A 23,438-nucleotide genomic window follows, 5' to 3' on the forward strand; every position below is an offset into this window, starting at 1 on the left:
CGACTGTACTGGGTCAGTCTTACCTGGAGCTCGCACGGAGCGCGCGGAAAGGGCATCGCCACAGGGTCTCGGGACATGGCAGGGACAGCATGCTCCGTACTGCTCGGGTCAGTTCGAACGGCAGAGCGAGCTCTTTACCCCGGTGACCGCCCTTGCACTGCGGGTTAATCCTTACCGGGGAGGCTCCGCACGGAGCGGCGGAAAGGGCATCTCGCCGGGCAGGGGTCTCGGACTAGCTACAACAGCACCGCTCGCGACTACGGTGGTCGAACCCGGCAGGCGCGCTCTTCCGGTCGACTTGGCACTGGTTCAATCTACCGGGAAGCTCGCACGGACGCGGAAAGGGCATCGCCGCAGGTCTCGACTGGCACCCTCAGCATGCTCGGACTGCGACGGTCGAAACGGCAGGTCGCTCTTACGCGTGACTGTACTGGTTCAGTCTTACCGCGAGCTCGCACGGGCGCCGCGGAAAGGGCATTCGCCGCAGGGTCTCGGGACTCGGCACGACAGCACGCTCGGACTGCGGTCGGTCGAACGGCAGGCGCCTCTTATGGTGATGCACTGCGGTTCTTCTTACCGGCGAGCTCGCACGGAGCCGCCGGAAGGGGGGCATCGCCGCAGGGTCAGTGGCATTCTCGCCGGACGGCAAGCTGATGGCGTCAGGCTCGCGCGACAGGACGGTCAGGCTCTGGGACGCCGCTACGAGAGTGCCGCTGCAGATGCTTAAGCTTGGTACGGTGATTCAAGACCTATCATTCTCTTCTTCAGGTGAATATCTTAAAACGGATAGGGGAGTGTTAGATGCGAGGTCTCCTAAAGTATCGCTAGATTCTTCAGAGCAGTTGCTTACTCTATTTGTATTAGATAATTGGATAGCGGAGGAGGGGGAAAATATTCTTTGGCTTCCTTTTAACTATCGAGCGACTTGTGTAGCTGTCTGGAACGGAATAATTGTGTTGGGACACTTATCGGGGGGTATTTCATTTCTCCAATTTAAGCAAGGGTTAAAGACGATATAGCATAGAGGGGAGTGGGTACATTATTAATAACGTTATAATAGCCTTATATACCATATCATTTTCTTTATATCTCTATTTCATAGAGGGTCAAGGGGAATATATGCCTATATAATCGTTGTATTCGCCGCTCCAATTCTAGCATTTTCTATAAGGGTCACACACTCGTCGCTGAAAGACCAGGGACAAAAGAGTTATCTAATGGTGTCATCACTTTCATAATGTCAAGCAATACTATCTATGTGCGACACCGGTTAATATTATAGAGGAGAACCTTCTTCGTCTCTTCCCGTATAAAGTAATGCAGTAGCCCAGTGCAGCCTAACTGAAAAACTACGTGTCTTAAAGAATAGCAATATTATTAGGTAACATGTGCACGATTATGGAAAAATATTAAGGGGCTTGCCGCCGTTCCTTTAGAACTCTACGCTTTAACGTTTATCCCTTAACCCGTCAGAATCGAAGTAAGGGGGGTCCGTGCACGAACATTACGCGTTGTTTGGCGCGGGGCCTTAATCTAATTGATCCAATTGGCTAGCTCTTATCGATAACCGTACGACCAATTTTGACGGGTTAAGGGATACCGACACTAGTAGAGAGGGTGCCGACCCGTCCACGTGCTCCTATTAGCCCGCGGTAGGCGCCTGATAAGTGGAGGGTATTATAAGATCTAACTGTATTAAGACTAAAGCGCCTTGGCGAAGGGTGGGATAAAAATTCTGCGAGCACTTGGGGCAGAAGCCGCTAGCATGCGAACCGGGAGAGTGACGGGCTCTTAGGTGACGCGGGTCCACGTAAACACCAACGAGTCCTAGAGGATCATCCTTCAGATTAAGCGAACCGCTCAGCTTCATGCAAGCAGGTGGAGTATTGCGGCGATATATGTTGACCTCTTAAGCTGATCCCTTAACCCGCCGAGTTACGTCCATCTGTTATCGATAAGGATTTAGCCAATCAGATCAATAGGATCAAGGGTCCGTGACCACACGCGTACTTTTGATTCTGGTGTTCCCGCACGGACCATCTACTAGATGGACGCCGGCGGGTTAAGGGATAGGAAGTTGTGCCTGGGGATGCTTAATGTTACCGTTCGCTAGGAGGCAATCCACATGTCCAACGAATTTACTGGCGAGGCATCCTTCCAGTAAACTTTATAAATTGGGAGGTCTCTAAGGGGTAGCTATTAGGAGTTGTATAACTGCTAGTAGCTAATAGAATAATAGTTAACACGCGAAGAGATGTACAGTATTTCCGCTTTAATGCGCAACGTCAACATGGGTCCTCAGGTTATCGATAAGGGCCAGCCAATTAGATTAGATAAATTCGGCGCCCGTACTCAGATATACAAGGCCGGTAATATTTATAAAATACTATATAAAACTAATATGTAAGCTCAATATTTGGACTTAAGTCGTTTAATACAAGACCTCTAGCAGTGGTCCTTCTTATAGAACGGTATTTTATATATACTGCTGCTAAAACGGGTCCTTAGAAGACGAACACGCCCCTACGTTTAAAAACAGTGTTCCACACAGACCACTTGCACTAAGGACCCTGACGTTGTAAGGGATATGTAGATGGTAGTTAAAAAGATAATTTTAAGTAAATTTATAAACTTAAACTCATGTATATTTAAATACTGAGAGTATAATAATATATAATTTTGACGGTACTTATTTACTTTATATCTACTAACTGGTGTTTTTATTATTTTCTTCAATAGGCCAAATTTCTTTAAAATATGCTTACGTATTTTAGCTAGCGTCTTATTCTATATTTTTCTATCTATTCTTAAAAGTATTGAAACGCGTTATTTACCTACGACTATTACTTACCTTACTAGGTTCTTGTAGCCGTACTGCCTTGCTAAGCTCTAGATCTATGTGTTACGTTTGTGGTAGCGAGAGTGGTGCGACCTTGAAGAGCGCTTCGCTGGTGCTTTGGCTTCCATCGCGAGCTTATTCATCGACGTCTCCGAATCCTGCTACACGGTTTCGCTCGTGTAGCAGGCCTAATTCTACGCGAATTCCTAGCATTAAGATTCATAAGGCCTGCTCAGCCATGTTTCAGAGACGAGGGCAGGAATTTCAGTCGTAAAAGAGGCCTGACCTAGCGCAGTGGCTGCCGTTCCACTATACATGTCGTTTGCCTTTGTATTTCTTCTCGCGATTGCCTCTTGCCTTTGCTCCTTCGCCCTTACTTTACTTTCGGCCTTCTAATCACAATCTTCTCCCCTTCCACCAACTCCCATCCCACTCCATCCTTTACCAAATCCTCCCACCCCTTCCCCGTACAGCGCTCCACATACGTCCTATCGGCCGTCATGTAGCCCCTCCCCAAACACTTCAGCGCATGCAATCGCACCCCGTCCTCCGCCCACTCCATAACCCGCTTCTGGTACCCATCCACGGCTCTCCGCATCTTCCAAAACCCAACCCAGTCATCATGCGCCAGGGCCTTCAGCACCACCTCCACACGGCGGTCCTTGTAGCCCCACACAGCCCTGGCAGCGTGCGCGGCCATCAGGTCGGACTGGCGGCACGCGAGATCCAGCACCCAGTAGCCGACGAACTCGTGCAGATCGGGAGCCGGCAGCGGCGTGTGCGGGTGGATTTTGTACAGCAGCGAGAGCAGCGCAGGCTGGTACGACTCCCAGTCTTTGGTCAGGATGGCGGCGTGGATGTTGAAGATGTAGGCGCGCTGGGCGAAGATGTCGCGGCGGGCTGTGGCGATGATGGCTTCGCGCAGCTTGCGGAGTGCGGTGAGGATGGTGGCGAGCTCGGCGGTGGGCAAGGGCGCGGGTTTCGGGGCGCTGCTCCCGGAGGGGCGGGAGGGGGAAAACAGTGGGGTTGGTTTGGAGGGCAGCGTGGGGGGAGCGGAGGTGCTGGGAGGGGTGGTGTTGAGGGAGAGGGCGGCGAGTTGCTTGTCTAGCTTGTCGCTGCCGCCGGATGCGGCGCAGAATTTCATGTAGCGCTCGACGATTTTGCTGTAGTAGATTTCTTGGGCTTTGAAGTCGTTGAGCCTAGTTCATCCGCTGTGAGAAATTGCATAGGAAGTTTAGCTACATTCGACGAGCTTGATATATACGAACCTAGTTTCACCTTTTGAAGGTAAACCGTAGCTCTCAAGTGGATCAACAGGTCCAGTCTTCAGTCGACTCCATGCTCCAGAGGGACCCCGCTTACTGCTTGGTCGTTGTTGTGCAGCCATCATTTGTGAGGAGATCATGCTCAATGGAACGTCTGACTTGGAGTTCATCTTTGTCTGCTGCGAACAGCACAAAGAGTGGAGGTCATCAGTGCTTGGAATACATATCCAGAACAGACTGTGGTGTTCGCAGCAAAACAAAGGTGAATGTCACGGGCGGCATGGCGGCTCATCGGAGAAAGGAGAAGGCGGTCCGACGTCACATTAAATTGCCTATGAACATTTTTCACATGCTTACCCTGCACCTTTCCGACTCCCATACGTGCGAATCCCCGGTCCCAACAGATTCGTACCTTGGTAGTTTCGTGGCCAAAAGACGCAATGCTATACATATATAGGTTTGACAGCTGTTTCTTTTGGTAATAATTCTTCAACTTCCAAATTTCCCTTTCAATCTACTTTCCATTTCTATTTTCTCGTTACCAGTTATTTAGTATGGATATCGCCAAGCATGCCGCGGAATCTATATCAGAAAGCGCCAGCAAAGCCGAAAAAGAAATCGAGAAGAGATTAACAGTATTATGGCACGACCTGCCCACCTGGCAGCAAGACAACCACTACATTCACAGCGGGTACCGGCCAGCATCAAATTCGTACAAGAAATCGGCGCAGAGTCTCGGGTACCTGCATAACGAAACTGTCAACATCTATTCGCACCTGATTGGCGCGGTCCTGGCCATTACGTCGGGCATCGTTCTCTATTCAGTCCTCGAGCCGCGATATGAGACGGCTACGAGGGAAGATGTTGTCGTGTTCAGCTGCTTCTTCCTCGGTGCGGCGGCTTGTCTAGGGATGAGCGCAACGTATCATACCATCTCAAACCATTCCCAAGCTGTAGCGAGTTTCGGGAACAAGCTGGACTATCTGGGTATCGTGTTTTTGATCTGGGGCAGCTTCATCCCTACGCTGTACTACGGTTTCCAAACAGACGTGCAGCTGATCAAGTTCTACTGGGCAATGGTAAAAAACGCTTCCCTCCCTTCTCCTATCTTCCCCCTATCCCACCAGCCCAACTCTCCCTCTCAGCCTTAAACCATCGAACCGGGCATAACCAAAACCCCAGATCACAACCATAGGCGCCGGCTGCGCCATCGTCTCCGTCTCCCCCAAATTTCGCACCCCACAATGGCGCCCCTTCCGCGCCGCCATGTTCGTCGCCATGGGCCTATCCGCCGTGCTGCCCATCCTGCACGGCATGCAGCTCTACGGGCTCGCCACCCTAACCCACACCATCGGCCTGCGCTGGGTCGTGCTGCAGGGCATGCTCTACATCGTCGGCGCAGGCTTATACGCCGTGCGTCCCCACACACTACCCGCCCCTTTCCCCCGCAATCTCAATCTCACCCCAATCCCCTTCCCATAGCTAACCACCTCCCCTCCAGGCCCGCTTCCCCGAACGCGCTCGCCCTGGCGCCTTCGATATCTGGGGCTCCTCGCACCAGCTCTTCCACGCGCTCGTCGTGCTTGCCGCCGCGGTGCACCTGGTCGGGCTGGTCACGGCGTTCGACAATGCGCATAGCGGACGTGCGGCCCCGCGGCCGCTAGGCGTGCTGCCTGCGACGTGGTTATGACGGGGGGTCGGGAGGGCGCAACGAGGATGGAGAGGGCGGGAGGGGGGTAGTTCAGGGGGCGGTTGCGGATGCGGCGGTGACGGCGTCAGTAGACAGTGGCTGGCTGGTGGAGGCGTAGAGATAGGAGTCCCAGCGCTATGCAGATGGGGGTTGTCGTAGACGGGAGGTTAGCCCACAGACCCAGCGTGTTGGATACACATATCACGCCACAGGCATCCGTAGAATATTCAGATATATTCCCATGCGCTAGCACTTATCAAGCGACCAGCACCTCGAAACCCCGTCAATCCTTCATCATCTATCCATCTATATAATTCATATTTCGTCCCCCTTCATTCCATTTCGTCTCCTCACCCCCCAGAACTATTTCAACTGCAACCAGCTAGCTAAAGCAACAAACTCCTCCCCCACCCCTAAATCGGGGAAGCGACCCCACACGAAAAAAACCAACAATCATCTCCATTTTGAAGAAAGAAAAATAGGTAAGGGATCAAAGGCCTTTTTTAACCTCCCAGAAAAAAAACGCCCGATGCAAGAAAGAAACCATGGAGGAAAATTTACACGAAAAACACGCCATCTAAGTGAAGGGAGAAAAAAAAGGTGTGGGCAGAAAGAAAAGGGGGGGAGGGAAGGCTTCATAACAACTACCTCCCGGAGCGCTCTCGCGTCTGCGCTCTCCGCTTCTTCTCCGTCGCTGCGTCGCCCGTTAGCTCGAGTCCACCGATCCACATCGCAATGGACAAAAGGGAAAAGGGAAAAAAGGGGTTTGGGGAGGGAATAAGCTCACCTTCATCGTACACCAAAAATTCATGTAACGCACACCCTGACGGCACCATCGGCAGCACTGGGACCTTCTGATCCGTCACGACCTCCAGCAGCGCCGGGCCATCCGTCTCCAGCAGCCACTTGAGCTTCTTCTCTAGCTCGTCCGGCTTGGCGACGCGGTCAGCCTGGATGCCCATGGCATGGCCGAGTTTCACAAAATCCGCGTTCTTCTGGTGCGTGTGGGAGAAGCGGTCCTCGAAGAACAGCGTCTGCCACTGGGTCACCATGCCCTGTTCCTCGTTATTCAGCACGACGATCTTGACGCCGATGTTGAACTCAGCCGCCGTCGACAGCTCCGTCAACGTCATGCTGAAGGACGCGTCGCCGTCGATGTCGATGACGAGCGCGTCCGGGCGCGCGACCTTGGCGCCGATGGCGGCCGGCAGCCCGTAGCCCATGGTGCCTAGCCCGCCGGACGTGATCATGGTGCGCGGGTGCCGCCAGCGGTAGTGCTGCGCGACCCACATCTGGTGCTGGCCCACGCCCGTCGTGATGACGGTGTTCTGCTTCATCGGCTCGGTCAGCTTCGATAGCGTTGCCATGACAGTCTGCGGCTTGATCAGCCCGTTCACGCCCTCCTTCTCGTACGCCCACGGGAACCGCTGCTTCCAGTCGCTGATCTGGCCGAACCATTCCGGCCGCTCCGGGCATGCGTTTATGTGCGGGATTAGTTGCGCGAGGTTCGTGATCACGTCGCCTTCGACGGCTTCGGTCGCTTGTACTACTTTGTTAATGTTCTTGGGCATGATCTCGAAGTGGATGATGCCGCCACGGCCTTCGGCTGCTGCGGCTTTGGCGGCGGGCGCAAATTTCGATAAGTTGCCTGTGATGCGGTCGTCGAAGCGAGCGCCGAGGGCGATGACGAGATCGGCTTCTTGGATGGCCATGTTGGCGTACGCGGAGCCGTGCATGCCGAGCATGTGCAGGGACTTGTCGTCAAGCTCGTCGAATGCGCCTAAGCCCTGGAGAGTGGTCGTGACCGGAATGCCGGCCTTGTCTGCGAGCTCCTTCAGGAGTTTGGGACCATCAGGGGTGCTGACCATGCCCTGACCAGCATAGATGACGGGTTTCTTTGAGATGTTGATGAGGTCTGCGGATCGCTTGATCGATGCTTCCTGCTGTTTCCTGCTTAGTTCCCTAGCGGCAATGGTTGCTGCGCTGGGGTGCGTTGGAAGGGTGCTCGAAACGGGAATGGGTCTTGATAGAACACCTCCAGTGACGTCCTTTGGCAGATCAACAAGAACAGGACCGGGCCTGCCGGTCATGGCAATCTCGAACGCCTCATTAATGCGTCTTGGCAGTTCACCAGTATCCCTGACCATGACATTCCACTTCGTGCAAGCTCTTGTGATGCCGATGGTGTCGGCCTCTTGAAAAGCATCAGAACCAATGAGATTAGTGGGAACTTGCCCACAGAAGACGACCATTGGCGTGCCATCCATCAGAGCATTCTGCAACGGCGTTACGACGTTGGTGGCGCCGGGTCCAGAGGTGACGAGAACAACGCCAACCTTGCCGGATGCACGTGCATAGCCTTCCGCCATATGTCCAGCGCCCTGCTCATGTCTCGGTAGGATGAAGTTAAAGTGTGGGGATTTGTAGATGGCGTCGAATACGGGCAGAATGGCTCCTCCAGGGTATCCAACTGAGTCATAGTTAGCAAATTGAAAAATCGCACAAAGACGGTGAAGAGCAATTGGGCTGAAAACGCACAAATATGCTTCACGCCTTGCCTCAGCATCATCTCGTGGAATATTTCTCCTCCCTTCATGCCGACGAATGAGTGGTCCATCTCAGGCTGCCTGTACGGCTTGAGAGGTTGCACATCATTCCAGTCATCTCGATTGAAGGCGGGAGCTGAGCGAGACCGAGGTTCCTGTGTGGCTGCCGCAGCTGTGCTTTGAGGCCTCTTTGGGCTGTCCTTGAGAGCTTTTGTGGGGGCAGCTTGAGTTGCCCTCCTGTAGGGCGAGACAGCGGGCCGGGCAGGCGTGGAGGAGAAAGTGCGAGAGTGCTTCAGCGTCTGGATGGCACGCTTTGTATCGCGTGCCTTAAACATTTTGAAAGGGAGGGGAGCACCAATTGGAGTAGACGCGGGGGAGGGAGAGAATGAAAAGCAAGTGCGTTCGTATGGTCGGGGTAAGCGGGTGGGTAGGTTAAGAATTGGGGGATGGTGTCGTGAATGACTCTCACAGGCAATCATTTTTTCGGCTGAGGGGGCAAAATTCAGAACAATATCCGACAGGGCCACCGACAAAAACAGCGACGCCCAGACTGTGGAGAAGGCCCACTCTACCAATTGCAAGCCACGCAATTCATTGCCGCCCTAAGCTCCTCTCACAGCTCGCCCCGAGATCGGACTGCGCACCCTCACCGCACAACGTGGGTCACGGTCCACCCAGTTATGACAGAACACCAAAATACTGCCAAATTAGGAAAAGAGGTTTCCTACTGTAGATTTCCGTCATAACTACGGAGGTCGTTGTCATAAGTTCTTGCACCTTCTTAATTAGGAAGTTAAGATACTAACACTCTTAGTATATTATTAAATAAGTATTTTCATATTTTTATCTAAAACTTCATAAGCTTTATATAAATTCTAAGTTAAAGTTATTCTATAATTAATAGTATTAAAGTAGTTATTATAACTTAAAATTTATTAAAATTAATTTGTGTTGTAATTTACGCAGCCGGTATTGCAGCTTATGTAGCAGTGTTAAAAATTACGCATTTATAGCGGGATCGTGCCTAAATTTACGTGGGGTAGGCTGATAGCTGCGCACCCGTGATTGCGCGTGCGCAGTCGCTTAATTTCCTAATTAGGAAGGGGCAAGAACTTATGACAACGACCTCCGTAGTTATGACGGAAATCTGCAGTAGGAAACCGCTTTTCCTAATTTGGCAGTATTTTGGTGTGCAGTGGACCGTCATAACCCGGTGACCCACGTTACCTATCCAAATTTGACCTGCACCCATTTAAGCAATGAATTCATCGTCCACCAACACCCCGAACAGGACACGGAGTCATGGCCGCGTGGCATCCGGAGACGAGCGAAGGCGAGGTAATACTATACTGATACTCTCTCTTCTCTTCCAATTGCCCTGGCCAACTGACACACCACAGTCGCCGTTCCTCGCCGCTCCACCAAAGGGCCCCTCAACACCGACGTAGACGAGTATGAAGTTCCCCGCAACCCTTCCCCTCTACACCACCCAGCTAACCTCTCAGCCCCCTAGCTGAGCACCGCGCTCCCGCCGCCATCACCACTTCCAACACTCCCCGCCGCGTCTTCTCTCCCACCCGCTCAGCCACTACCACCACCACCACCTCCCCCCTCTCCCCAGATGCCAGCACGCCCACGCTGTCCGACCTCCCCGCCAAAGACTTCAGCTACCTGCTCGATCCAACCCTCTACCACGCCCTCCCTTCCACCGCCATCCCCGCGCCCTTCCTCACCTCCCCGGCCCTCCCCTCCCTCGCCGACCCCCTCCCCACCCTCCTCCAAACCGGCCACTACCGCCTCGCCGCCATCTCCGCCGCGCGCGCCCTCACCACCACCACCGCACCCACCGACACCGCCTCCATCTTCACCCTCCTGCACACCCGCCTCGCCTGCCTCTGCCTGCTGAACGAGCACGCCCTCGCCGCGCAGGAAGCGAAGCCGCTCGGCGACCTCAGCAGCGCCTTCTACCGCCACCCGCTCACCAACGCGCACGTCGTCCCCTGGCCGCTGCGCGTGCTCGCCGTGCGCCTCGCCGCGCTGGGCTACGGCGACTCGCGCAAGGGCGTCATGGGCTACTACGAGCTGGCGCGGGAGGCGCGGGAAGCGGCTGCGCGCGCGGAGGGCGCGGACGAGAGGCGTGTGTGGCGGGCGAGGCTGCGCGAGTGCGGCGTGCGGGTTGCGAACGTGCTGGTCGAGATGGGCGAGCTGGAAGGCGCGGGGAGGCATTTGGGGACGCTGGCGTCGGTGGAGGAGAGGATGAGCGACGAGGATGGCGCGAGGGAGGTGCTGGTTATGGAGACGCTGGTGTGGTTGCGGGTTGGGGATGTCCGGGCCGCGCGACGCTGCGTTGCTGCGCTTTCTGCTGGCTCTGAGGACGCGGAGAGCGAGGGCGAGGGCGAGGGCGAAGGTAAAGGTAATGATAAAGCGGAAGCGACGCTCAATGCGCTCCTCAGGATCGCGGAGGGTGACTATCACGCCGCGGTGCAGGCGTGGACCGAGCTGCACTTCGAGTACCGCGACGACGCCATGATCACGCAGAACTTGGCTGTCTGTCTGCTGTATATGGGCAAGATCTCAGAGGCCCGCAAGCTGCTGACGGACCTCACGGCTGTGTCGCCGCCGTTCCACTCTCTGACGTTTAACTTGTGCACGCTGTATGAGCTGTGCACGGAGAAGTCGCGAGATAGGAAGATGGCACTGGCGGAGCGCATTGCAGCGAAGGAGCCGAGCGAGGTGGGGTGGGAGATGGCTGCGATTGATTTTAAGCTATAGCATTCCCCTAGTTTAGGTCTGCCTAGATAGGCTATAATCGGCGTAGCTGGCTGGGTTCGGCGTAAGACGCATTAGAAGCATTGAGCAGGCGGAATAATACCTATAGCAAAATCCAATATAGAGTCACTAGATCAATAAATCACTAAGTCACTCAAAAAGCAGAAATACGCACACGATCACATCCATTGCGAAAATCTTTGGGTATTTTTTAATGCTACACCATCCCCTAATAGTATCAACTACCCACATGCAGACGTTAGTTAGTATTCTGAGCCCCTTTCTCCCCCTCTCCGAAACCCCTCAAAAAAACATAGCCTAAAATGAAAAGAACGACGCCAGCTTCCCCCGCATCCAGCCATCCTACGCAAACTCGCGCCATCTGCTACAAAGGAAAGATATGTAGCGTGCTGTAATCCGAAAGCTCTCTTCGCCTGCCGACCCGCCCGCTCCACTAGCCTGAACTTCGTTCACCATAAAAAGACGCTGGAACCCAGCACGTCGCGCGCGCAGAACGGGAATGGATGGGACGGGGCAGGGCGGGCGGGGCGGTCACGGTAATGGTATGTGCTCTCAGCGCTCAACTCTACTGCGCGCGCTTTCCTCTCCCTAGCTCCCCATATCCTCCAACAAACTCATTCACCCAACAACGATAGGTCAAGAAGGCATTATAACCTCAGCCCCCCATCTGCCACACCACATCTCCAGCAGACCCCTCAGATCCAACCTGCGCCCCTATCCAAAAGCCCGCTGCAACCCTAGCTCCCAGAGTCACAACTCCTCGTCCTCGCTCATCTCATGCTTGACGGCGCTCCACCCCCCGCTCTCCCCCAGACTCCCCAACGGCGCGACCTTCCCCTCCTTCCCCGCCCCACCACCACCGCCTAACAGATCGAGCCCCAAGCTCTTGCGCATGCTGTCGTCGAAGCCGGGCAGGCTGGCGCGCTGCTTCTTAAACGGGCTGCCGACGATCGCCTCGGGCGCCATGTCGGCGGGGAGCGCGGACGAGGGTTGTGCAGCTGGCGTCGCGCCGCTAGGGAGGGAGGCCAAGGCGGTGCTGCTGGGGGCTGGGGTGCTGCTGGGGGCTGGGGTACCGGAGATGGGGCTGCTGGAGGCCGGGGATTTGCGCGCGCCGGGGGAGGGCGCGTTGAGGGGTTCGGCGGAGTGTTGGCGTTTTAGCTGTGAAAGGGTTAGTCGTTTTCGGTTAGGGGATAGGGGATAGGAGATGGGAGATAGGAGATGGGAGATTGGAGATGGGAGATTGGAGATGGGAGATTGGAGGTGGGAGATTGGAGATGGGAGATGGGAGATGGGAGATAGGGTATAAGGATTGAGGGGCGAGGGATGAGAGGAAGGTTGTGCGATATAAGTGGGTGGCGGAAGGTGGGCTTGAAGCAGGAGATATGAGATTTGGAAATGGAAATGGTCAAGTACCTTGATTTTCCGTACTCCCTCTGCTAGTTCTCCTTGCCGTAATGCATCCTCGGGAGATAGCATGCCTTTGCTATCAGACTTGACGTCACTATCATCAACTTCCTCGCTTATCTTAGAGTCCTCGTCATCGGCGTCACTATCCATTGCGTCGTCATCTTTCCTCTTACCAGCCTTGGCTTTATTAAATGGAGGAGATGTAGTCGAGGCATCGCGGTATCCAGCAAAGTTCTTGGTGCCAGTCGAGGTCAAGGGCTTTAGGCTTGTGAAGTCTAGCCCAGTAGATTTCCTCCTGGTACTCGCGGGCGTCTTCTTCTCGATTGGTGGGGTGGAGAGAATCCCCATCTTTCGTAGTTGGCCTGAAACTGTTTAGTATAGTTAATTCATACAAGACGATAATTTACTTACGCTCGCCTCTGTACAAAAATGTGAAAACCGCATACGGTTTGTCTGGCGGGTCAATTCCAGTGACTGTTTGAGTGCTGATTGACTTGGGATCAAGAGATTTCGGCTTCGCAAAGCTCGTGGTGTGATCGATATCAGCATCTCCATCGCCAGAACTGCCATTCTGTGTGGAGCTCTCGTCGTCGTCGTGAGCATCGAATTGAGGAGAGTACTCTCCTCGCTTGATTTCGCCCGAGGCAAGGACTCGGAATAATGCGACTTTAATCTGTCCAGCGGCTTCAGGCATAGGAGGTTCATCCTCAGAGTCTGAATCTGAGGTAAAAAGACCTTCGTCTCCAGAAAGTGTCTGGACTGGCGCGTTTTTATCGTCGCCGTATCGAAGGACTCCGTTTTTGAGAACTCGCGATTTTGCAGCCTCGTCGTCTTCCTCATCACTCCCAACAGTCTCCCTCTTCTTCCTCCTCTTCTTCTCTAGTCTCTGTTTCCTCCGCTCAATTCGCGCGGCAACATCTTTCCCTTCCAAGTCCAATCCATTTAGCCAACGCTCTAGGCCCACTTCTCGGAAGAGGAATTCTCGTTCCGCAAGGCCCCCGCCCTCCGATTCGGGCACGCTAACCCATCTTGAATTTACCCACGTTTCCTCTCCTCTCCTCAGCAGTGTAGCCACCTCCTCTTTCGCTCGTCCATCAAAGTATATATAAGCTGCGATGGTCTCGTTGGGCGATTGGGTGAGCGGTATATAAGGTCCAATGACCGGGCCATTTTTGCCTTGACTAGAGCTGTTAAACCCCGGTAAACCACCGACAATTTTTGGTCGTGGGCTGCTATCTTCTGGGGTTGGCTTCGGAGTTGAGTATGGGACGTGGAGACCAGGCGTTAAGAGGGTGATTGATATCGCGAAGGTTGACTGTTCGGGTTTGTTCGTAGTGGAGCCGGCGGGGATCTTTGCTGGCGGGACGGGGATGTAGGAAGTTATACGGTGGAACTTGGACTGCTTCTGAATCGAATATTCAGGCAGTGGTCCATCTGGAGTATGGATGCTGACTGCTAGGCCATGGAAGCAGGGCATCGTGGGACCTGCCTAGAAGTCGTGAAGCAGGCGGAGCAGGTGGGAGGTCGTACGGTGATTGGTCTCGGCAAGTTGAACAATTGCAGCACTCAAATCTTCAGGTATGAGTTACTCGGAGCTCTATATCAGGGCGCGAAGGGGTTGTGGGGAGTTCTCCAAAGCTCAGGATATTCTCTTGGGGGTTACTGTGTGTTTTAAGGCGAAGAGAAGATGGTGCGGAGATGGCGAATGATGGTATCCGATGCTCTTCCCTCCTATCACGGGATAAGGCACATCTAGCGCGTGATGAGGCGGTCGCGAAGACTTTTGACGCAAAGAAGTCACACCAAAGAAGCTTGACGTGACTTTCTCGAGAGGTTGGGTGTGGAGGGATGTGATGCACTGGCACGCTCATGATCCACTTCCTGGTCTAGCGAGCCTTGTGGAGACTTTAAAGTGGCAACCTCCAACCACCGGTACATTCCCAGCCCTTCGCTGAGCTTCTTCGGACAAATATTGTGAACGATAAGTCTATTAGCATTCAGTCATATGTTCCCTTATTCACATAAAATATTTATGTTGTCACGGGAATGCTTTCTATTTCTGGGTTGTGGCAACTAGTTGTACTTGAACCATGCGTATCACTTCTAAAGGCCAACCCTTACCACGCGACGTGACCCTCAATAATATAAAAAAACGTATGTGGACATGCGTAGGCCCTATGTTGCGGTGCTCCGATATCCGAATTTTGCTGGGCGAGCAGAGACTCCCTCAAATTAATGGAGAGGAAGAGCTATTGAAACAAGTCTCCTCCACACTCAGGATCCAATGCAGGAAGTCGTCGAGGTGCAGAAGAAGGCCTTCCAATATGGAACCAGACATTATCTTGGTCAGAGCTCTCTTGTGTCTTTTACCATCAATCATCCAGACACTCCACATTTGTTTCACAGCATTGATCCCCTCCAGTAGTATCAGCCTTCCCCATTATTCTTGGCACATAAAAATCAAAGTGAGTACTTTCGAATTTCCTGTAAGTGAATTTCTAAATTTCTGTGTAGGCTACTGCATCCTACCAAGTGCCACTTTACTCCAGAACACCATGATCTTGAAGTCTAACATCGGGGTCCTTTTAATAAATACTTCATCTCAAATACCCTCTCCCAGGTGCGAACATCAGCACGGATGCCCTCAGGGCCTTACTGGTGGTTGTCCCCAAGCCTTGTTTGGGAGCTCAGTACACTTCTAAGACACCCGACAGCACCGAATCTAAGCAGGTATTTAAAGGAATACAAAGAATGCTCCCAGTCTAATGCTTGAAAATGCCATTGCAAATACCTGTTTTACCAACCTAAAAGTAGTGCTAAAAACCTCCGTGTAGCTAAGCATGCAGTGTTTTACTCTATCCCTACTATTACGGACGCTTTAAGTACAATGTTACGACTACTTGGGGAAGAGTCGGAAGAAGCTAGTTGGTTGATTCAGGCACGGTCCAGAATGGAGCCAATAGAGCCATGTGACGAGAAATAGTAACCGAGGTCACGTAGGATGATCTATATAATCTATATAATCTATATAATCTATAACAAAGTAAATAAAGCATACGTACATTACGTATAAGAAGGATTTTATAGGAGTACAGTTATATATTTAAGGACCCTTAGTCCCTACCTAGATAGTTCCTTCCCTATAGTAATTCTTAGAATATAATTAGAGTTAATTTATTAAGCAACTACTCCACTAGTTATTATTACGTTATTAACTTTAATTTATATTACCTATATACTTAGCCTATTAACGAGCCTATTGTAGTAACTGCTATAAGGTTCCGTTACACCTACTTATTAAAGTATATATTCGCTATATTACCTTATCTTAGCTATACCTACTACCTTTTATTAATAAATGTTTTTAAGATAAAGGCGTAACGCAATACTAGATATATATATATAAAAATTTTATTATTTTATTATTATTATTAACTCTTTAATTAATATCTAATATAGATCTTATTTAGGCCTATATAAACTACTTTATATATAGAGTAAAGTTATATATTATATAGAAAAACCCTTTAATATATTAAGGGGGAAAACCCCATAAGCTATCTTAATATAATTTAAAAAAATACTAATTTAACTACTTTTATATATAGCTAGTGAGCCCTTAAAGCTATTTAATTACTATATTTAAACTTCTATTAGATTTTAGATCTCTATAGTAACTACTATATCCTTTTCTTTTTTAACTTATTTAGAACTAAAGTTTATTATATATCCTAACTAAACCTTACTATTAATTACTATATATTAATTATAACGATAGTATTAGGCGAGAGCCCTATTTAGGGCCATATGTATATATATTAGTTACTAAGTATAACAAAGCCTTATAGTAGATATTACAGTAGACTTACTAATAGGCTAAGTATATAATATTAGCATTTTATTAAGGTGCTAAGATCCTAAAAGCCTCTTAGTAGGATTTTAATTTTCTTAATTATCTTAATTGTTTTAATAGACTCCTAGCAGAAACCTAGTATTTTCTAATCGTTTTAATAGGCTCCTAGTAGGAACCTAATATTTCTCAATTATACTAATAGCCTCCTAGTAGGGTTCTAATAGTGTCTTATTAGGATAATTATTTCCTACTAGCCCTATTTAAGTCCTAATAGAATTCTATTTAAATATAGGCCCTATAGTTATATATCACTAATTAAATTAATTATTACTTAATGCCTAATTTAGATCCCTATTGGGCCTATATAGACTACTCTATACCTAGGGAGAAATTAATATTTTATAGGAAAAAACCCTAGTATTAGGGGAGAAACCCCCTATAAGCTACCTTAGTAGGATAAAAAACCTCCGTTAACTACCTCTATATATAGCTAGCGGCCCTTTAGAACTACCTAGTAGTTATATCTAGACCTCTATAGATATTAGATCTCCTTAATAACTACTATATCCTAATTAGGTCTTACTATTAACCAATTAATTACTATATATTTATAGCAGTTTCCTATATCTTAACCGTCTCTAATACACGCTACTCTTATAGACTATTTACCGCGTATACCCCCCTAGAGTTTATCAAAGGCGTAAAAGGGATTTATCTATAACTGGCTTTATAATACTAAAAGGCGAGCGGGGTATATATATACTCTAGGTATCTTTTATACCTAGGCCCTAGTTACTAGGCCCTTTTTAGGGTAACCGGCTATAGAGAGGAGATAGGAAAACTATAGGGTTATTATTTAGGCTACTAGATAGAATACGGTATAGATAGTAAGTAACTATATACTTTATAAACAATCGCCCTAGGAATTAAAAAGGGGTATTATTAGCGACTTAGTCAATTAAGGCACGAGCACAGCAAGAGGGACGCGCAAGCCTATATAATTAGTAGTCTATAAACGAGGATCTAAAGCTAAAGAAAGGAAAGGAGACGGAGGGCGGCGTCGCTTGACGTTATATATAACCCTCCGGTTATATAACGGCAATTATTTAAAACTATATAAAACTGCCTACGACTATTTACAACTATCCGCTATAATTTACTAATATCTATTAATATCTATTAGCTATAATCCACTAGTTTCCACTAATATCTATTAGCTATAATCTACTAGTTTTTACTAGCGTTATAATATTACTCCCCCCTCTAAAAAAGCCTGCCCTTAGGCTTTATGCGTCCGTATTATATCTCTAGAGTATTCTTATCTTTATACTTAATAGGCAGCTTATTATCTTTGCTATTTTAGCACTCTATTTACTTATTAAGGTACTTTAGGGGTTTAGGTTTATTAGGATAATAACTATAAAACCCCTAAAGCTTATAGGGACTACCTATAAAGTTCTATATAGGGTACTAAGTAGGGTTTAGGTTGTACCCTTTCTAACTAATATAATATTTTAACGTTCCCCTTATAAGCTTATAGGCCAGTATTTCTTTAATTTCCTATTTATTATCGCTATTAACTTAAATTAGTAGGGGAGGTTTATTCTTTTATCTAAGTAATAGGTTATTTATAGCTTTCTATAGTCTATTTAGAGAGAAAATAGGGTAAACTTTAATTAAATCTAAGAGCTTTATTTTATATAAATTTTCTATCTTCTTAAGAACCTTATACGGTCCTGCTATCTAATAGTCTAGCTTATAGCTAGGTCGTTTTATCTTTTAGTTCTTTATTATAACCTAGACTATATCTCCTATAGTAAAGTTAGGCTCTTATTTATACTTATTTGCCTACTATTATATTAATTTTTAGGCTTTTTCTAGATTTATATAGGCTACTATCTAGGCTTCTTCTAAGCGCTTAGTGTACTACTAGGCCTCTTTATAAAATAGTTTTTTGCGTATAGTCTAGGGTCCTTCTAGTTTTCCCAAGTTAAAACTTATATAGGGTAAGTAGCCCATTTCTAATTAAATAGGGGCAAATCCTATAAAGTTGTAGGGTAGGGTTGCTTAGGCGTAGTTTACTAGGGGTAGTAGTTTAGCCTAGTTATTTTAGAAGTAGTTAATAAAGGGCCGAAGTCTCTAGTTTAAGTATTAATTTATAACTTTCGTTTAACTATCTATTTAGGGGTAGTAAGCTATAAAAGCTTTAGTTTAATGCCTAAAATTTAGGTAAACTTATTCTAGAAAGCTAATATAAATTACAGCCTATAATTAGATACTATAGTATCTAGTAGTCTGTAGATTTAGTAGATATAGTAAATATATAGTTAGGCTACCTCTTTAGTATTAATATTCTTATAATAGGGGATTAAGAATAGGCGCTTACTAAAGCGGTTAACTAGAATTATAACTATATTATATCCGTTACGGTCTATAAGTAGCTTATAAAAGTTAATAGAGATATACTACTAGGGGCGTTCTAGTATTAGGAGTAGTTTTAATAGTCCTAGGGTTTTATCTTATAGGATTATAGATTTATAGTAGTTGTTATAGTTCTGTATATAACGGTCGACGTCTATAACTATTCTAGGCTAATAGTAGCGGTTACTAATAATCCTATAGGTTTTATTTTTTCTAAGGTGGGCCGTAGAGACCTAGGCATATACTTTAGCAATAAGCTAAGTCCGCAAGTCCTATTTCTTTACTACTACTAGCTATACCTAGTGCTTAAGTGGTCTATTTTTAAGAGACTATAGGCTAGTAACGTCCTTTACCTTTTTATAGTACTCATATAGAGAAGGGACCGTATGGTTTACTTATATTAGTTTATTAATAAGGTTAAGTTCTTGGGAGTTAATAGGGTATATCTCGACTTCTAAAGATTTTATACTTAGTTCTACCCGTATTTAAGGGTTAAGGTATTTTGGTTATAATAGCGTTTAGGTCTATAATAAGATCTTTATAGCTATCTAGTTATCTAGGTCTTATTTACGCCTTATAAGAGCATTTATACGGTTTATAGCGCCTAGTTTATATATAATTAAGAAGTTAAACTAAGATAGGATATCCGCCTAGTGTGCGTACTAGGCTATAAGGGCCTTAGTTATTATAAAGTATTCTAGGGCCTTATAATCTAAAACTACCTTAATTAGCTTAGGGGTCCCCTCTAGCTATATACGCCAGTGCTAAAAGTTAGAGATAATAGCTAGTATTTTTATTATTGTAGATATAGTGGTTTAGCTTAGCATTTATTATAGTCTTTAAATAGTATATAATAGGGTGCTATTCTCGCTCCAGTTACTTCTAGGAAAAAAACACCAGCTATTATACTATCTAAGGTATTAGTTTTTAGTATTAAGGGCCGTTCTAGGTTAAAATAGGTAAGTAGGGGAGCTAATACTAGCCGTTTTTTAAGTTTATTAAAGGCCTGCCTATATAGTATTAAAGTAAAAGGGCTGGTCTTTTTTAATAAGATGATTAGGAAGCTAGGCGATTTTACTGTAGTTTTTAATAAAGCGTTAGTAGAAGTTATAAAACCCTAAAAATAATTATACCCCCTTTATAGTCTATAGGGGTGCCTACTAATTAATTATAGCCCTTTTCTTTAGGTTGGCTTTAATTCCATTTATACTAATAATAAAACCTAGGTACTTTATATGCTTAACACTAAACTCTAACTTCTTAATATTAACCTAGAGGCTAGCTTTATAGAGCTATTATAGGACTTTATAAACATGCTCCTTATATTCTAGCTTATTTTTAAAGTAGATTATAATATTATCTAAATAGGCTGTATAAAAGTCGTTAAGGTAGTTAAAGAGTATATTGTTTATATACCGCTAGTATATAGCTAGTCTATTAATTAGTCTAAAAGGAAGTACCTTATATTTATACATTCCGTAATAAATCTAAAATATAATAAGATTTTTAGACCTAGGGTTTATTTTAATTTAGTAAAAGGCCTAGCGGATATTAAGCTTTATAAAGACCTTAGCTCTACTTATTTAGGCTAAAGTTTTATTAAGTAGGGGAAGCAGATAGCGGTCCTTATAGGTTATATAATTTAGCTTATAATAGTTAATATAAAAGTAGAGTCCTCTATTTAGCTTTTTAGTAAATAGAATTGGTAAAGTAAAAGGGGCTTTATTACGGCACTATAACGCGTAACCTAAACAGGGAGCCTGGTTAGGGGTTCGGCTAAAGACTTAGCGTTATAACGCGTATATATTACGCCTCTACCTCCTATATATACCTCTCCTCTTCTCCTTAGCTTAGTATCTTCGTAATATAGCATTCTATAAGCTTTGGTTTAAAGGCATTTGTATAAGCCGTAATATTATACTAAGCTCACCCTATATTGCCTAGGAAGGCCTTAATAATATCCTACTCTAAAAGAAACTTTGTCTGTAATGACGCGTTAACGCGCTATACTTAGACACTAAAACAACTCTATATTGCCTGGGAAGGCCTAAATAATATCCTACCTTATAAGCTAGATAGAACTAGACCTATACCCCTGGAATTAAAACTAAAGCATATAATACTAATAAACCCTAGAAAGCTAATAATGGTACCTAAAGCTAGCTTAGTTAAGAGAGCTATCTTTACCTAAGAGGAACCTAAGATCTAATTAGGATTAGAAATTAAAGATAATAATAACGTTGTAAATGTACGCGAGTAGATTTATGCCTTTGTAGCTAACTAGAAAGCTAATTATCTAGAGGTAAGGAATATATAAGAGACTCTATAAGAGATTTTAGAAAGTATTACGGCCCTATAAAATAGCCTAGCTTCCCCTTCTTAAAGCCCTAGCCGACCTGTTTACTCTACTAAGTGCGATATATTAGGAAGTATAGATATAATAATAAAGTAATTAAAGTCCGTTAAGCTCCCTAACCCCCTACTACTATCTAACGGGATAGACCCTACCTTTGAAAATTAGAGGATTTGAGTACGAGGAAAGCTCCGCGTTAACTATAACTATTTCCTTTCTAAAGAAGTATAAGGCAGTATTGCTAGAGTGTACGGTAGGGAGTAGGTAAGCCGAGCATAAGTTACATAGGGAGTCGATGGAAGAGGACGATATGGTAAAGAGTAGGCAATAGCCTTATACGGAGACGAACTAATAAGGAGGGAAGGGCTGCAAGCCCAAGGTGCTTATAAGGAGGTGCCAAGCCTAGCCTTCGGCTAGGCCTTAGCTACCCCTTAGAGCTCCTAGGCGATACAGCCGAGTAAGGGCTAAAATAACTCTTACAAGAAGCCAAAATGCTCTACCTCTTTAGTTAAACTACTGGGGACGCCTAACGGCACCTTTAAGCTAAGTTTAAGGACGATTCCCTATTTAATTTATATCTATTAATAAGATAATATAGCACCTAGCTATTATCTATATTAACCCGAATAAAGTATAGGATGCCTAGTATGACTATAATCGCCTAATAATAAAACTAAATTAACCCTTTACTAAATTCTAGACTTAATTCCTATACCTTATAGGAGAAGGCTAAGTCCCCCTTAAAAATTAATAATTAGACCTATATAATAAACTAACGATTAGGCTGTAAGAGAAGATTATAGTAACCTTAAACGACCTGCTAAACTACAAAAGACTTACGGCTTATTGCCTATTATTAGATTCAGAATTAAAGCGAATTAACGCCCGCCTTAATTAGTAGAAGTAACCCTAGAACCCGTTAACTATACTTATAGGAGCTAGAGTAGGAAGACAAGTTATAGCGGTCCTTACCCTAAAAGCGGTCACTACTGCGTATCCGCGAGCCTCGCCTAACCTACTATATACTACGCCCTTAACTAGTAATCGTCGCAATACCCTAATTAACCCTACTATGGTTATATGTTACAACTATAATAAGGATAGTTATTTCGCCTTATTTTGCCTAGAGCTAAAGGATATAGGCGATATTAAGGAGATAGAGGAAGGAGATATGTCTAATAAGTTAGGAAAAGAAGAACCCTAGGGAAAAACTCCCCCCTAGGGTACCCTATTGATCTTAAAGAGATTAATCCAAGTTAGTTAATAGGTGGAAAACATTTTACGGTTCCATATATAGTATCTTAAAATAGATATAGTGTTAATATAACCGCCCTTATTAATACTAGAGTAAATGGTTTTGCCTTTATAAATACTGCCTATATAAATAACGTTGCTAAGTTTTTAAATATAAAAGCTACCAGACTAAAGAAGCCTATTTAAGTAAGAGGATATAACGGTTAGGCCGGTAAGCCGGTTACCTATATCCTAAAGTTATATATTGCTCTTAACGAACGACGCTAATATAGTATCCCCTTTTGCATCCTAGACCTAGGGTCCTATAATATAATCTTTAACCAAAAATAGATGTCCTATTTTAATATTTGGCTAATTATATAATAAAGATAATTTGTCTAGCTAGAGAATAAACTAAAATTACCTTCCTTTATTAGGGAAATCTAAACTAACCATAAGACACTAGCTGTAAGGGCTGACCCTACTTATTAGTAGGATATTAGGGACTGCGACCTAGCCTTTACCTAAGAAGATGCCTATCGCAAGGCCGGAAGGAACTCTTTTATACTAATAAAGATACTCCCCTAGAGCGCTACGGTTAATAAAGACTCTATATACGGTAGCGGGATAAATAGTGACGTAAATAATGTCTAAATTACGCAGATTTAACCAATATAGAAGAGAATATACTGATAGGATATAAGAGATAACCTCTAAAAGATATAATAGGAGCTAAAAGGAGTTATAACAACGCCTTTACCCTAGAAGCCCCTAAGGTCCTATATACCCCCATTATTATATAACCCCCCTTATAGTAAATATCGCGGTAATTAGTGCTATAGTATTCCACTTTAATATATATAGGAGGGATAATAAGGTCTTTATAACTAGCCTATACGAAATTAACCGGATTATTAATAAGAGGGAAGAAAAGCCAGCTAAGGAAACTAATAAGGAACTAGTTAAATGCCTCCTTCCTACTATTTATGCGGGATATAAGAATGCATTCTTAAAAGCGGCTTTAAATATGTTACCTCCTTA

At 46.2% G+C, this 23,438-nt stretch overlaps 7 protein-coding genes across 7 annotated transcripts in view; 3 read left to right on the top strand and 4 right to left on the bottom strand.

The window, feature by feature from the left end:
* Positions 1–77, bottom strand: part of K441DRAFT_681939 (uncharacterized protein) — a gene marked incomplete at both ends in the record, with an annotated part of 895 nt that extends 818 nt beyond the window's left edge. The window contains one exon of the mRNA XM_067651521.1: positions 24–77. Coding sequence (XP_067497799.1) covers positions 24–77 — 54 coding nt within the window. The remainder of the gene's footprint in view (positions 1–23) is intronic.
* Positions 78–2,739: 2,662 nt separating this feature from the next.
* On the top strand, positions 2,740–3,162 carry K441DRAFT_314568 (uncharacterized protein). Its single transcript, XM_067641127.1, has one exon. It carries the CDS (start codon positions 2,898–2,900, stop codon positions 3,111–3,113), a length of 216 nt encoding a protein of 71 aa, XP_067497800.1. The 5' UTR covers positions 2,740–2,897; the 3' UTR covers positions 3,114–3,162.
* A 50-nt stretch (positions 3,163–3,212) lies between these two features.
* On the bottom strand, positions 3,213–4,226 carry K441DRAFT_589314 (uncharacterized protein; the record flags this gene model as incomplete). The annotated part of the gene is made up of 2 exons (XM_067644762.1): positions 3,213–4,038; positions 4,108–4,226. 2 exons carry the CDS (start codon positions 4,224–4,226, stop codon positions 3,213–3,215), a joined length of 945 nt encoding a protein of 314 aa, XP_067497801.1.
* Positions 4,227–4,478: 252 nt separating this feature from the next.
* Positions 4,479–5,816, top strand: K441DRAFT_669258 (hemolysin-III channel protein-like protein Izh2). Its single transcript, XM_067650119.1, has 3 exons — positions 4,479–5,183; positions 5,287–5,517; positions 5,606–5,816. Exons 1-3 carry the CDS (start codon positions 4,659–4,661, stop codon positions 5,792–5,794), a joined length of 945 nt encoding a protein of 314 aa, XP_067497802.1. The 5' UTR covers positions 4,479–4,658; the 3' UTR covers positions 5,795–5,816.
* Positions 5,817–6,438: 622 nt separating this feature from the next.
* On the bottom strand, positions 6,439–8,675 carry K441DRAFT_681942 (acetolactate synthase; the record flags this gene model as incomplete). Its single annotated transcript, XM_067651522.1, has 3 exons — positions 6,439–6,488; positions 6,582–8,264; positions 8,333–8,675. The coding sequence occupies 3 exons, from the start codon at positions 8,673–8,675 to the stop codon at positions 6,439–6,441; spliced, it is 2,076 nt and encodes a 691-aa protein (XP_067497803.1).
* Positions 8,676–9,739: 1,064 nt separating this feature from the next.
* K441DRAFT_589216 (uncharacterized protein) lies at positions 9,740–11,112 on the top strand (the record flags this gene model as incomplete). Its single annotated transcript, XM_067644753.1, has 2 exons — positions 9,740–9,792; positions 9,846–11,112. Coding segments are annotated over 2 exons (1,320 nt in total), but the record flags the coding sequence as incomplete, so codon positions are not given.
* Positions 11,113–11,880: 768 nt separating this feature from the next.
* On the bottom strand, positions 11,881–14,014 carry K441DRAFT_589356 (uncharacterized protein; the record flags this gene model as incomplete). The annotated part of the gene is made up of 3 exons (XM_067644766.1): positions 11,881–12,288; positions 12,544–12,899; positions 12,949–14,014. 3 exons carry the CDS (start codon positions 14,012–14,014, stop codon positions 11,881–11,883), a joined length of 1,830 nt encoding a protein of 609 aa, XP_067497805.1.
* Positions 14,015–23,438: the final 9,424 nt, after the last annotated feature.

Source organism: Cenococcum geophilum (assembly GCF_001692895.1).
Source record: "Cenococcum geophilum 1.58 unplaced genomic scaffold K441scaffold_69, whole genome shotgun sequence".
Classification (NCBI taxonomy): Eukaryota; Fungi; Ascomycota; class Dothideomycetes; order Gloniales; family Gloniaceae; genus Cenococcum; species Cenococcum geophilum.